Source organism: Mchenga conophoros, linkage group LG14 (assembly GCF_057382185.1).
Source record: "Mchenga conophoros isolate Kocher_MC1m ecotype Shallow Benthic linkage group LG14, M_conophoros_male_GT1.1, whole genome shotgun sequence".
In the NCBI taxonomy this organism is placed as follows: domain Eukaryota; kingdom Metazoa; phylum Chordata; class Actinopteri; order Cichliformes; family Cichlidae; genus Mchenga; species Mchenga conophoros.
The window spans coordinates 13,065,999-13,080,855 of record NC_140539.1 but is presented as its reverse complement, the minus strand read 5'-3'; the positions used below and the strand labels follow the sequence as shown (position 1 = coordinate 13,080,855).

General features: G+C 42.4%; 1 protein-coding gene across 1 annotated transcript; it reads right to left on the bottom strand.

The window, feature by feature from the left end:
- Positions 1 to 310: 310 nt before the first annotated feature.
- On the bottom strand, positions 311 to 14,560 carry ypel2b (yippee-like 2b). The gene is made up of 5 exons (XM_085245359.1): positions 14,235 to 14,560; positions 6,468 to 6,699; positions 5,774 to 5,817; positions 5,304 to 5,412; positions 311 to 444 (listed from the first exon to the last, which is right to left on the bottom strand). The coding sequence occupies exons 2-5, from the start codon at positions 6,582 to 6,584 to the stop codon at positions 355 to 357; spliced, it is 360 nt and encodes a 119-aa protein (XP_085101485.1). The 5' UTR covers positions 6,585 to 6,699; positions 14,235 to 14,560; the 3' UTR covers positions 311 to 354.
- Positions 14,561 to 14,857: the final 297 nt, after the last annotated feature.

The window sequence follows — 14,857 nt, the reverse complement described above, 5'->3', positions numbered from 1 at the left end:
TAGCAGGTATAGAGGGAGTGCGGCTGTCTTTTTTAAAGGCTCAGAAAAAGAAATTAGACATCTTGCCTCGTATACTGTTGCTGGCCAGTCACCTAGTCCTGCTAGCTGCGTACAAGCCTGCCTAGTCCGTCTCTCTGTCAAACTGGGATGTCTGGGACTTTGACGCGTGTGTTTTTGTGTGTGTACATCGAGAGGTGTGATAGGGAGGGATGGGTAGTAAGTTACAAAGGTTAATGGTAAATCAGCCAAACCAAAGTCACACACTCACCCACCACACACGACCCCGCTCCCACCCTCTACCCAGTCCCTCCCCTCCTCCTCCTCCGCTGCGGTTGTCACCCGGCTGCTCGCCCCTCAGTCCCAGCCGTTGTCCTTGATCATGTGGGCCAGCTCGATGATGAATTTGCCCTCTTTATACTTTTGACTGCTCTCAAAAGCATGTTCCTGGAGGGAGTGGCAGAGGACAAAAGACAAGAGAGGCTGCGTTTATTTCAAATGTAACAGCATGTATATGGAGATTAGGCTAATGCAGTCTTTTCAGTTCTGTGCAAAAATCCTGGCCTGTCTCTGCTCCTGGCTCCGGGGAAGCTGGTTATATAACAATCAGTCACTAAACACTGCAGAGGAGCCTGCAGATCCAAAACCCTGACCAGACTGCACTGTCATGCCTTACATTGGCAGGACTGAGTCTCTAAGCAGTAGAGACACCAAATGAACACAGGCTGCAGCCAATGCAGGGCAAACTCTGCAAGCTAAAGCTTGCTTTTCCTCGCTTGGGTGTGTGATCCAAAATTCCTCAGGAAAATATGAATGGATTTAGAAAAAGTACCAGAGTACAAGTCTTAGCTACATAGATTATTAGTGGCTTGCAGTGTTGGTAAGCTAAGTAAACACACAAACGTGTATGTAACTGTGCAGCTCATTCTTCCTCTGCCATTATCCAGTTCACCGACTCTTTGCTGACTGATCCTTTTATCATTCAAAAAGGAAGTCTGCATGCTTGGGCTAGCTTACTGAAATGCTGGGAACTCGGCCAAAAAGAGTCCAGAAATGGCAAAAAGATTTGAGCCAGATAAATGCTTAAGGTCTCAGCCAATGGCTATTGTGGTACAGTGGGTTATCTACCACTGTCCAGTCCGCATGCCAAAGTATCCTTGGGCAACATACTGAATAGAAATGCTGCATGAATGTGTGACTGAGAGATTGAATGGGTCAATGACATTTGTAGTAGAAAGACTGTCTGAGTGCTCTCCAGAGTAGAAAGGCAGTATGTAAGCCTAAATTTTCAAACTGGCAATGGCCAATTGGGGAAGTTGGGGAAAAATTAGCATTCCCTGACTGGTTACATGAGGTTGATGTCTGTTGCTATGGAAACACTTGCTAGATTGGTCGCTAGTCTAGCTAATGAGTGATCAGCCACTCCCTTGACAAGTGGTTGAGGGAGGCTTGGATAGACACTGCAAACACTCTCCAAGTGACAGTGAAACTGTGAAAGAGAACGTCCATCTTCAACTGGCAAAGAAGCTGAACGTTCTCTGTTTCCAGTTCAGATTGCACTTTGCATTTCACTACCACTCCGTGGCAAGTTAGCAATGTTTGCAGACAAATCGGCATCTTCCATGCAAACGACAGGCGGCCAAAGCAAGAAGAGGATTTCTGATACAGCCCCCTTTTTTTCGAACAAGTTCACCAAGCAACAGCAACCAAACTCCAGCGACCACTCAGCAATCGGTTTGCCAACCAGTCATCAACCAGTGGGGATCTATGACCTAGATCTTGGCTAATTTCTCTATTGGATAAGCTACCAGTTTGTAAGTACATACTAATGGCATTTGCATCATTCTCAACTGTACACTGAAACAGCTTCTTCCCTTGGACAATTCCGACTGTCACCAAACACTATCCACCCACACCCCACCTCACCAATCTGAGCCATGGGCTGAGTATCCTTCATCATTCAGGCCCATAACATACACACTCTAGTCAGACCAAGCCATTTGCACTACTCCCAAGCCCTTTGTTCTCCATTGTGTGCCTTTTCTAGTGTGTGCTTCTGTCTTAATGTCTAAAATGACATTTATTATAGTCTTTTATTTTACTTCATTTGCTTAAAATTAGTGAGGCCATTGCAAACATGTTGACGTCACTGAAGGCATGTCTCAATCAGCCATTGATGAAATCCTTTTAGCACAGCTCTTATTTTGAAAAGTATGGAAAGCTGTTTTTATCCATCTGATGTTCCAAAGAAAGAGTTGATTATTGTTAAACGTGTCACAAAACAGTAATATTCTGCTTTCTGTGCAGGACATTCACTCACTGTGAGACCCTCTGAGTTGTGTCACGGTGTAGGCCGATACAAATGTTCTTTTACGATCGCCTGTACCTTGTTTTGTCTTTGGCTATTTTGGTTCAGACCTGCAGAGGCATGCTATCAGATTTCTCGGTGTAGAAGTGCAGTAGGTCAAGCCTCTCAATAGAACTTTGAACACTGCAGAAAATCTACACTGCTGCCGGCAAAGGATATTAATGGAAGCTCTCCTTTAAGCCCCATCTAGTGCCTGCACGCTTTTGCATACATGTGACCTCTGTTTTCTCTGCCTTGTGAGGTCCTGACAGGAATAGAAACTACTGAGAGATGGAGCTACTTCTGTAGCTGGTATACCAGGTGTTTAACATGTGCCATAAGGAGGGTACTTTTTTAGGCGGAGAGGTTAAAGAATAAGGTCTAAGGTTATAGAGGTAGTCGTGAATGTTAAAGTTAGAGGTTAAGCAAAGAGTTCTGGTCAATGGACCTTTCTCAGAAAAAGGATACTGCGTGCACATGTTTGGTTGAACTCTTCAGGGATGTAGCCACGTGCCCTATAATGTAAACTCTCACTTCCAGGGTTCACCATGGACAAATGCACATGCTCTGTTGACATACGAAGACTGCTAACGTGTGGATCCTGTTTAGGTTCTCACTGACATGTGACCTAAAAAACTGCCTGTCCTAAAAACATACCGCACATGTATTTTGACATACAATATCACTGCTTTACAGACGCTTCAACTCTACATGTGTTTTAAACTCAAAAACGGTTCCAATCAAATCTGAGTCTATTTTAAACTAGATAAAAGATTCCTAAAGAAACTACTTTTCCATGTAAAGCTTCTGTTTGATTAACAAAGGGGAAAAGTCTTCTGTTGAACCATCAACAACCCAGACTTCTATTAAAGTCCTATACTCCGAACCTTCAAGGGGCAATGCTTTTGCTTCTTTTTATGACGTGAACATTAACTGCACAGTGTAGTGGTTACAGAATAATGACATCTTCAGTGTTTAGGCCTGTTGCCTCCAATTCTTGATGTCATTATGTAAGACCGTTAGCCACTGAGGAAAATAAAGGCTCGATTGTGCAACCAAAACAAAAAGAAGAGAACTTTGTGTTTGTGTTTCCTAGCAGAGCTATTGGTAGATTTTCCAGGTAGCTGGATGCTGGAACAGCCGGAGTAAATGTGGAAACTCTATTGAGGATAAGAAGGAAAAAAAACTCTGGAAAGTTCAAAAGTGACGTTCAGCTGTTTTGGTTTTTTTGGTACCCAAGTCACATTTATTTAAAGATACAGTCAGTTAAGTTTTTGAGCTTATTTAATAGATTAAAAAATGTTGGAATAATAACTATAAATCAATCGGTGAGTAAATAAAGAAACTGATGCATTCACATAGACACGGAAATAATCCAATAAAAGCACACAGAAGTGCATGCTGGATTGTATGACCATTGTTGTACCACCATCTTGAATACAGTGTCTACAGTGGCCTAATCCTGTTTTATGTATGTGGCTTTTAATTTATAGATCACAAATAGCTCCTTCAAACTATTTATGTCCATTTCACATTTGTATTTGCACGCTTTCATCATCTCTTTCTCATTATTTTTTCTCCTCCCTCATTTCCACATCATCCTCATCTCGTGAACTGAAGTCAGGGTTTTAATACACGAAAGCCTGCATTAAGATGCTTACTTATTCCCAACATTGACACAATTACTTATCGTCAGGAGATTAGACATTCAAACCTCCCATCTCCGGACAGCTGACAATGAGCCAAGCTAGCTAAACAACAACAGCTGGTTATAATTTAACATTATCCCAGCTCATGTTAAGCTCAGATGCCCTAAAAATGACACCTGAACTCAGGTAAAGTTTGATTACATTCTTTAAACAGAGTTTATTAAAGTCAAACAATGTTAGCTCCTCTGCAAAGAAAGTTTCACTAATGCTGGCTAACAGCAGTTAAGAGAAGCTAATAGGGGCTAACAGAGGCTAACATGAGCTAAAGACGGCAAAAACAGCAGCCTTACAGACAGAAAGGTTCAGGATATCAGCCAATAACTCAACTCGGTATCACTGTCGTTGGTCAGAAGTAGTCAAAGTTTTACAGCCTATTAAAGAGTAAACAGAGGTAAACCCCTGGCATATTGAGAACTGAGGCAAAAAGTGACAGCCTATACTCACTACATACAGTATGAATGGTGGCTAAACTAGGTTTCCCCACAGTGGCCACCATAGCTAGGATTATGCACTTGAATTGGGAAGTCTTCTAGACTTATTAACTGCTCGAATGGTTTTAAATTCCAGATCACATTTTACTATACAATCATACAGCATTTAAACTACCTCACATCCGTGGCCAATTTAGAATCAGTAATTACCACAACATTCATGCCTTTGGACTGTGGTAGGAAATTGGGAGTAAATCAATGCAGGCTACGGGAGAAAATGCAAACTTCATACAGAAAGAACTCACAAACGTAGAGGTCTGAACCAGGAGAGCAGTACTAACCATCGCACCAACCAAGTCCACAGTCTCTCTTTTTATAGCAAAATCTAAAACCTTCCACCTGTTTGTTTTCTGTTTTTCCTGAGTTTGTTTTTCTATTGCGAAACATCAGACACACACAACCTGGCATTATATCCACATTATGTAACAGAGTGTGTCCATTTATCGGTGTAATGCAAGGCTGTTTTATAACAAAAATTGAATGCAATCTTATTCATTCAATATGCTGCCTGGTAGTTTAATTGACTGCATGATAATTTATTGTACTTTTAGTCCTTATATCAATGTGTCAATATGTTTCCCTCAGATCTGTAGTAAAATCAGATTAGAAAGAGGTATAAAATACAGAAAGAACCAAATTATACCCCAGTAATTAACTGGAGTCTAAATATAATTAGGGTACAAATAAAATAAGAGTACGCTATAATAACAAACTCTCAGCTTGTCGCCCCTAAACTTGGATGTGGTTTGTGGTACTTACGTATTTCCAGCCAAGGGTCGTTTTGCAGTTCTCACAGTAGATATCTGCTACAGCGTGCAGGCCCGTGAGCAGAACTCTCTCCTCTGCAGGGCCACACCCAACATTTACCCTGAGAGAAAGAGACAAAGCAAAGACAAAGAGAAAATATTTTAAAAAAGAAGTGTGAAAGATGTTGTGCATAATGTGCACAGAGGGTGTTGCACAGAGGGTGCACTGACAGGCCACCAGGCTTTGCAGCAGCATCATTTTCACACTCAATTCAGCCAGTAATAACACCGCTCTGAGGCACAAACTGGCACTATCTACACTGGGGCCTTAAAAAACAAAAACAAACACACCCCAATATTAACCTGGCACATCATCTGCTTCCTGTTCAAGTCCAGCATGCAGGTTTCCTGCGACGCCTTGTGCCTACAGGTAGACTGAAATGCAACAAGAGCACTGGCTTTTATTCCTAAATCAATACTCACACTGAGTTGAACAGGTAGGCTCTGCCCTGGCTGCCCTGGAACGACTGCAGAGGCAAGATGAGACAAAAATGAGAAGACTGAGAAAAATCCACTAGTCCATACAGTGCAATAACTCTGTAAGATTATATAAGCATGCTATTATACTGCAATAGTGCTCGTATGTCATGGAAGAGCTTATATTAAAGCCTGTGTGGTCTGTTTATTACTGATAACATCGTGGTTGACTGCTGTTTTAATAGGCCTACCTTTACCTGGCTTTTATTTACAGTAAGGCCAAAGCTCGCACTGACGCGCCAAATTAAACATATTTAATTCAGCCAGCTGTGTTACGACAGGCAGAAGGCCTTAGTACACAGGTGAGCATGTTTCCGTAATCACACATGGAAAAAGTGATAACACATTCATAATCCAATTCACTAACCAGCTTATAACCTAATCCATAACCTAATCCGCCCACAGGCAATAGTGAGGTGGTGGCTGACACAAGCGTACAGGTGTTCAGCCTGCTGTTTATTTTCATCCTTTCTTCCTGTTTTATGCTTTTTCAGTACTTGTCCTTTTAAGTGCTGTTAAACAGTCGTCTTTATTTCTGTGTAACTGAAGTAAAACAGTAAATAATCTGAATCTACCTGCAATAATTAGCTGCCTGAATGGCAGCACAGGGCGCAATCACGCCACTGTTGCCGTTGGATACCTTTGAGATGAGCTCGTCGTGGTTGGCTAGGTGAGCTCGGCAGTGGATGCAGCTGTAGGTCCGGTGGCAGCTCGGCAGGTACGCCTGGAAGGTCTTGGAGCGCGTCATCCTGACCATGGGCGGGGTTGGCGGGCGGTGCAAGAAGGGACTGCCAGCCCAGGTCGGCTCACAGGGGAAGCACCGCAACACACAGGTGAGGGCCGTGGTGGGCGGTGGGTCGGGAGGTGAACACCTGAGCGCAGAGAGGTGATAAAAGTGCAACTACTGATGACATGCGACTGTAACAGCTGCCTCCTCAATCCCAACCTACAGGTGCATAAGTGCTGATGGGAATAAAGTGATCACTGCTCTGCGGGTTGAGAGAATTCTCCAGCTGGGTCGCATCTGTGAAACTCATAAAACCTGAAAAAGCTATGGTGGGACAAGACAGTGTGCATTATTAATGACCTGAGGAACCCTTAGTGGTCGTTTGAGCCACCAAAGCAGGGACAAAGACTCATTTTGGTAAATATTTGATAACGTGTTACTGTAAGCCATTTATTACCTTGTTTGAAGGCAGTTTTCGGATGAAGCTTGGCTTTTCTACTACAGGACTTTTTAGGAAAACATCTGCTGACTGGTGAAATCAGATATGTTACTGCTTAATGACCTGTCTGAATTAAAAAATGCTTATAGAAGAGGCACACGGCTGTCCAATATGTACCAACGGGCCTGCAGGACAGTGACTGACCATGATACAAGCACACAGTAAACACTAGTATCCATACTGAGTATAATGAATATTTATAATTATATATTTCACTGCCCCAGCCTGTGTCCCTGCCTCTGCAAAATTATTTATAGTCCCCATCTGATTTTAGCATTGCATCGTGAAACAGTCCACAGCACAAACAACAATCATATTAGAGGATGACTTTCACGTTCAGCGTTCACAATCCCATCACAGCAGACATGACAATGCCCGGTGCAGGATGATCCCCAAAACTACTTTTCACTAAAAAAAGAGAAACAAAAAGGGGCTGATTCAGAAAACTCACTAACAATGTTAGAAATACTCCTACTGCCTGATTGCTGACAGAAGAATTACCCACAAAAGATGAAAAGCAGCTGTGGACCAGGGCTGCTGACTTTGCCAGTAATGCAGCAGCTGCTGATAGAGAGGAGCAGCCACACGCCTTAGTGAAAAAGATCCACCCCAACCTGACCGTCATTCACTGCATCAATCACAAGGCTGAACTTGAAGTCCACGAAGGTGCAAAAAGTGTTACAGGGCTGAGCCCCTTTCACACATTTATCGACTCTCAGACTGAAAGTCTGGTGTTAAGCTCAATAAATAAAGACAGTCGCCTCATTCTCAGCACGAGTGTGGGTAAAAGAGGGGCCACGAGCTGCAGATGATGCAAAAATGCCTTAATCGAAGCAGAATGTTTATTTATTACTGACAGTATTTTGTGCTGTTCAGCTTATTTCAGATTAAATAGTGATGTTAAGTGCAAATGGGATTTAATTCTGTTACACTGTTTGTATTATTAGGTTTGAATGTGTCACCTGTGTCTGGAGAGGGATGCATAGACTGAGACTACTGCGCATACTAATTTAATTTTAAAAATACGTTATAATATACTCAATATGCATACTTGAGTGTACTTGTCATCACTCGCAGCCTGGACCCAATTCAGGGGCCACAACCTTTGAAGGACTCGAGGCTCCTGCTGCCTAGCAACGTAAAGCAAAACATCTGTCCAAGACTAGAGACATCTTGGACAGAAGTGGTGGAGAGAGGAGAAAACGCTTGTCTTACTATTATATTTGATACATTTGGCTTTTTGAGACTTCAGACTAAAAAACCCAAAATAAGTTGCAACATTTATTTTTTGAGCAATAAAATGAAAAGAAATGACCAGATATAGCAAATATTATACAAATTAAAACACATATATGCAAATTAATATTGAATTTGCATACAAGAATTCAGTAAACACTATTTTCAAAAATATTGGAATTTTCTAGTAATTATTTAATGGTTCGAACTATATTTTCATGTCTATTTAAGCTTAATTTATAACAGTATGTTTGCACTGAAGCACCGCAGCAATTTCCTAATGTTGTAAACCCGCTCAACATTTGGCAATAAAACCCTTTCTGATTCTGATTCTGATAAAGAACCATTTTGTTTTGTTGTTATAGGAGAAAATTAAGCTGTTTCATTGTTACATGATGTACCTGAGGCTGAGAGAAGTTTAAACTCAGGCTCTGTGAGGCTGCTTTTACAGCAGTGCTAAATGCTAATTTCAGATGACTAACATCCGAATGTTTAGAAGTGCTAGGTTATTTCTGCTGTAAAACCCGTCTCAGATTTCAGGACTGCCTCGTGCTTTTCCTGTTTTCGATTGCAGGTCAGATGTCTGAAGATATCATCGAACAACAAATGTACAACATATATATCTTACAGGTATTCAGTACTAGTCATTAATAAAGCCACTTCTTCCCCACAGTTAACATGCAGTCAAAGCCTGACTCCAGCTTTGCCAGTGCCCACAGGCAGCAGCAGTCCTTGCTCGCTCTCTGAGGCTGCAGAGATAATCTGCTTAGCCAAGCACAACTGTGAGGACTGCGCTCTGCTCGCTCCATGATATCCAAATGGATCGAGGCCTTAAAATACTTCTGCTGGTGTGCCCTGGTGACTGAGAAGATTAGAGAGCTGACCCAGGAACCCATCCCAGGGGCTGAGGGGCAGAGAGGACAGGAGTGTGTTTAGACTAACTGTACAGGAAGAGCTCAATAGTTAGAGGCCTACCTTTTGATGCAGTAATAATCTTTGAGGTTTTATTGCTTAATGCAACGTTAATTGTGATTTCAGCACTGCAGCTCTGCTGCAAAACAAACCCTATCAATCCCAAAAGCAATCTTGTTTTATTCCCCTGTGCTGCTTAACACCTCCATAACAATATGCAACTTTCACAGTCTCCCCTTTAACTACTATCCTTTCTATGGGTTATTGAACGCAATCCTTTTTTTTAGTTGTTCACCTTTACAATCTGTCTCTATGTCTCCACGCTTTCCTGTCTGTCTTTACCCAACCATCTGGAAAAACGAATAAAATAGTGATTGGGAACAGGAGGCCTCTGTGAACTGAGGACACACAAAATAACGAGCTGAGAGTGAGAGAGGCGCCTCTTTACGTTGCTGCTCTGCAATATGATTGTTTTTAGTGTCAGCGCGAGGCTGATAAAGGCTCGAGTGCTGATGGGAAGGACTGGGAGGGGGATATAAATAAATAAGGCAATGAGATGTGCCCTTGTTTTCTCTCCTCTGACACGATGCCAGCAGCGTGGGATTGGGGCACAAAGACACATTCAGTACAGTTGTCAGAGCTGACCCCTGACACACACACATACAGACTGATGTTTTACCCAAAGCACGTTTCATCCTCTCACAAAGTTTATGCATCATCCAGTCCTCCAACACTTGTTCAAAACGTTAAGTCCTGATGTACAGAATCAACAAATGGACACAGGTACAGATTATCCAACTGGAATGACTGCTGCACCCACAAACTCACGTTTGTTTGTTTGCTTTTACCATTTTCAAACCAAATTACAGACCAAATAATCAATCAATTAAGAAATTTTTCACAAAGCTGCCAGATTACAGCTGAGTAATTAGTCTCACGTAGGAGTGTAAGCTTCAACCTTGGGCTTCAAATTTAATTCCATTAAATTTAAGCTTCTGCTTTTAAGCCTCTGCAGCAGCATTTGTTGCAAATCACTCAGTCTGAAAGGACCAGCTGAATGCATGAAGTGAAAATATGATACATGGATCAGGTGCCAGAAAAAGGCTCTGTGGGATGCTGTTCCAGCTATTGTTGACGTATAGCACGCTATGATATTAAAGTGCCCTTGTGGGCTGATTTTTAGGGGCAGGATTATACAGGCAATGCTATGCATCTACTCATAGGCCATATTTAATCCACGTGGAGGTCTCTTTGTGTATAATCTCTCTGATGAAAGATCACTTAATGTCAGCCTTAACTGTGTACAAGTCCATGTCAGTGGCTTTAGATTGAAATCAGTGCAGTGACAGGAGGGGAATGTGCCAAGGCTGGAGTATTTGTAAAGCCTTCAGAAAATTACACCCACATTGTCTGGTTGAAGCTCACCAAATGTGAGATTTAGTTAGTTTCATTAGTTAAATAACCAACTTTTTTTTTTTTTTTACAATAGACAAAACAAGACTCTAGAGTCTACTACTGCTAGAGCCCAAACAGTACTTGCCTTTTTTTAGGGGGGGTTGAGATGCCTAGTTGGCAAGCCCCTGACAACCTCTGGCTGCTAGAGAAAAATATTTATTTCCCAACTGGTATTTCCCACATTGATGGTGCAGGCTCTGCACCAAAACCATCCCTGGGATTAACCTGGTTGCTAGCAGATTGCTACAGTTGCTGACTTGTCTGCAACCACTTGGCAAATAATGTTTGCGAAAGCTGAAGCGTGACACAAACTGGAAACGGACTGTTTGACTTCAAAGCTTCTGAAATGTGTTGGTAGCAGCAGTAAGGTTTTTTTGTCGCACTTTTCAGTCTTATTACGACTCAGCAAGTAGCTGAAGGCTGTTTGGAGACAAGCTGTTGTTTTTCATGCTAACTTAGGTGACCACAATCTGCTAGTGAGTCCCTGCGTGAGTCATGACTGGTTCAGAATTCGCGGTCGTTCCACTGGGTCATGTAACCTTCAAATAGCTACCCCAAGTGCTTAGCAGGCAGTTTGAATGTGTGCTGATTAAACAGACTTCTTTTTTAACTTCTTAAAACAGCATCTCAAACCTATCTGCTGCTATATTTCTATGGCGCAGCTAGCATATGTTGCTAACTTTTGGAACTATTGTGAGGCTCCATGATCCGCCACTAATGTAAAAAAAGAAAAAAAGATGTCCGTTCAGCAGCTAGTGCCGCAATCACAACCAATATCACCTAGCAACTACCAGAACCCACTCACCTGTTAGGAATAACCATTTTTCCCTAGCAATCAGTAGTTTCCCGGGAGTTGCTGACCAGTCTCTAGCCCTGTGTGACTGAGGCCTTATGTATTTATATTTAAAAGGTAAAATGATGTGGCCATTGTTTCAGACAAAGTGCATCCTCTACTAACCAGCGACTAGTACTAATTTACTATTTACTAATTATTTTACCTTTGGCTATAGTTCACATTTAATGTGTGTATGGAAGTAAGAGTATGCTTGAGAAGCTGGATAACCATACATCTGACTCTGTATTTTCATGTACTACACAAACACTTTTCTCATGTATGTTTTATCCAAACTGTGAAGCAATTTGTGCACTTTAAAAATGTGCTAAACAAAAAAACATATTATTATTAAAGACTAATTAATCATCTTTAAGCTAAAAGACCAATAAACTGGAAATCTAATGAGCAGAAGAACTGAAATGATCCTAACCTCTATCAGATGTAGGAATTTGATGATTACAGTTTGGTAAAATTATAGAGACACAAGAGGGGTTATAGAAGGCTTGGTTCGATTTTTTGTTTTCCTTTAATAAGTGAACCACAAGGCTGGAAACAAATTAAGCTGATATTGTCCTTTAACAGTGTCAGTGGCAGATGTTTGTGGTTTTGTGCTTACTAAATTAAATCTAGAGTATGGTGAAGGCTTTAAAACAGCTAAGATATTTTCTTATGGAGGAATGATGAATAATAAAAACATACAGAATACGTACAAAATAACCACACAGGAATACATCAAAGAGTGAAAGCAGGCACAAGCTGGAGAACCAAATTAAACAGATGAAAAAAAAGACGTAGTGAAGCTGTTCGAGGGGTTGAGAGTGACGGTGTTTGACATTTTCAAACAGCTTCCCAAAACAGAACAACACTCATGCTGGTGGGTGGACATGCTTGTAAGTCATTTTTGCAAAAGCAGCATTGTCTGCGGGATGCTGACGTTCAGAGAAACTGCTGACGCAGAATGTTTGCACTAATAAAACCTCTCTGGCAGGAAAAAAAACCAAAACAAAACAAATTGCATAAATGATCAGATGACTGGAAGAGCTGATCGCAGCCATCCAGACAGGCTCCGGTGGCGTAAATGTCAGAAAGAAAACCCAAGTTTATCTACTCCTTCATCTGACTCTATGCCTCTCTGATCCGCCACGGGTCGTTCGAGGTCACCGAGTTGTCCATTCTGGTCATTTCTGGGTGTCATCACAAAAGGCTACGTGCAGCGAGTCTCACCAGCCAAAAGGGCCCTTGTATCCAAACAAAAAAAACAACCTTTGTTATGTAACACACTGATGCTGCTGCTGCTGTCTTTGACAGTGATCGCGCAGGAGAAAACCAGAGGGGGGGGGGGGAGCGATGCCAGGTGAAAATGACTTGGACAGAGGGTTGAAGGGAAGGGTGAAGAAAAAAGGGAAGAGGTGGTGTTGGATGATTCGCTGCTGCCCACGAGCTGCACCGTCACGATTTCTGTACTTTGTGTACTTTCATCTTGCTCTCCATTCACTGTTACACAGAGGCCACACAGCTTACAGCAGCATGACATCACTGACTACTCCCACCATCTCATTAAACCACATTGATGGAAGTGATGCTCCTGCTTCTCAGACTCTTACACATATGCATGCAGCTGCTCTCCTGCCCCTCTTTGGCTTGGTTTCATGTGCTTGATGTGTAGATGTTATTTCTAAAGCTCTTCCTGTAAGTCAAACCTGGCCAATTGCAGGCATAACACAATGTGCACAACTTTCGTCCGGGCAGGATCATCTTTCAAGGCCTGCAACTCTGACCCTCCTCTTCGATCCCTGGGTATCGAGCCCCCACAGAATCATTAGGGATGTGCGTGCGCACGCTGCAATGAAAATAGATCGCAAACAGTGGAAAACAAGGCTGTGCCTCGATATGGGGTTCCCGATCTTCATCTCCTCCGTATGAACTCTCGCGGACGTTATTTACTAGATTTCTGGGATTAACATGAGGCACCCCCCACCTGCAGGTGAGGCTCAGTCATGTGTGTCTCATCACCTGAGGTAACACCTAAGTAAAAACATGAGGGTTTACAGTGTGGATGTGTGTATGAATCAGGTCACAGGCAGTGGCGCACTTTATCTGGGGCATAACTTCAGCCACCACACAGAGCACAGATGGCGGGGATGCCTCGGCTCAGCAAGACTCTCTCACTCACTCACACACACAAACACACACACGCACGCGCACACACACACACGCACACACACACACATACACACCGCCTTTAAAGCTTTAAAATCCGCAGTGACTTTAGCAGGTGATTGTCGTCAGCATGTGATCACGTGAGCGTACATTACACGATAACCCGCATCGATCACTGCTGACGTGCACCGCTACGGCCGGGGGCGCGCGCACGGGGATGATGGCGCAGACGTGCAGCAGTGCCACAACAAAAACAGCATGTGTCCTAATAATAAATAAAATACTAGATACTGTAGTAGATACTGTAACCACAGAGAGCAACTCTTCAGCATCCCGTCCGCAAAGCAAACAGGAAGAACAAACCTGCAACAGTTACCTAATGCACGTAAACAACGCAAGACATCATAAACTTTTCTTTTATATTGTCATTTTACAGCACGTGGGTCTGCAGTTAAAAGTTGACTTGGTTAAAGGCGTTGAGCATAAATAGGTCGATGCTTGAAATGGGTTAAGAGAGCAGTGTGAAAACCATAAGTAACAAATGCACCGGAGATGAAAAATAACGCAGACGAAATCATCTTACCTTTGAAAGGAAGAAAATGCGGGTCTCCTCCACGTAGCCTAGAAAATGTGGCACGTCCTCGTTTTTCCTCGTGGCAGTGCCAATCCTAAAACCTCTTTCGCATTCCTTCCCAGGCAAATTTCCTCTCCTCTCTGGCCCTGGCAAGTCCTGCAGAGACGCAATGTTTTGACGCGCAACGATGCCCAGCAGAGTTTAGAAAGCCACAGAGAGCAGTGGAACTTCCAGCCGGAGCGAGAGCATTCCCTCCTATCTACTTCCGTGTTCGCAGTAAACCGTTTTGATTTTACAGACTGAATTTATAAATGACGGGGATTCTTTAAATATATAGTTTTGTTTATATTTACTGTTATGTGCTTTAACAAAAGCGTTTTATAAGCCGCAACATGGAAAACTAGCTAAAAGGTATGCCGCATTTAGGGGAAAAACCTCCAACAGCATCCTTTCTTTTCTAAACACATTCACGGTTACTGTAAAACTTAGATGTTCTACTTATTTGCAGTGCAATTAGTAACATCCAAATTGCAAAACTGGAAAACACAAACTCTGAAAAAACGGGAATCATCTTGAGTTGATACTCTTGGTCCCAAATCACACTTGTCCTTAAGGCTTGATGAATAAATGAC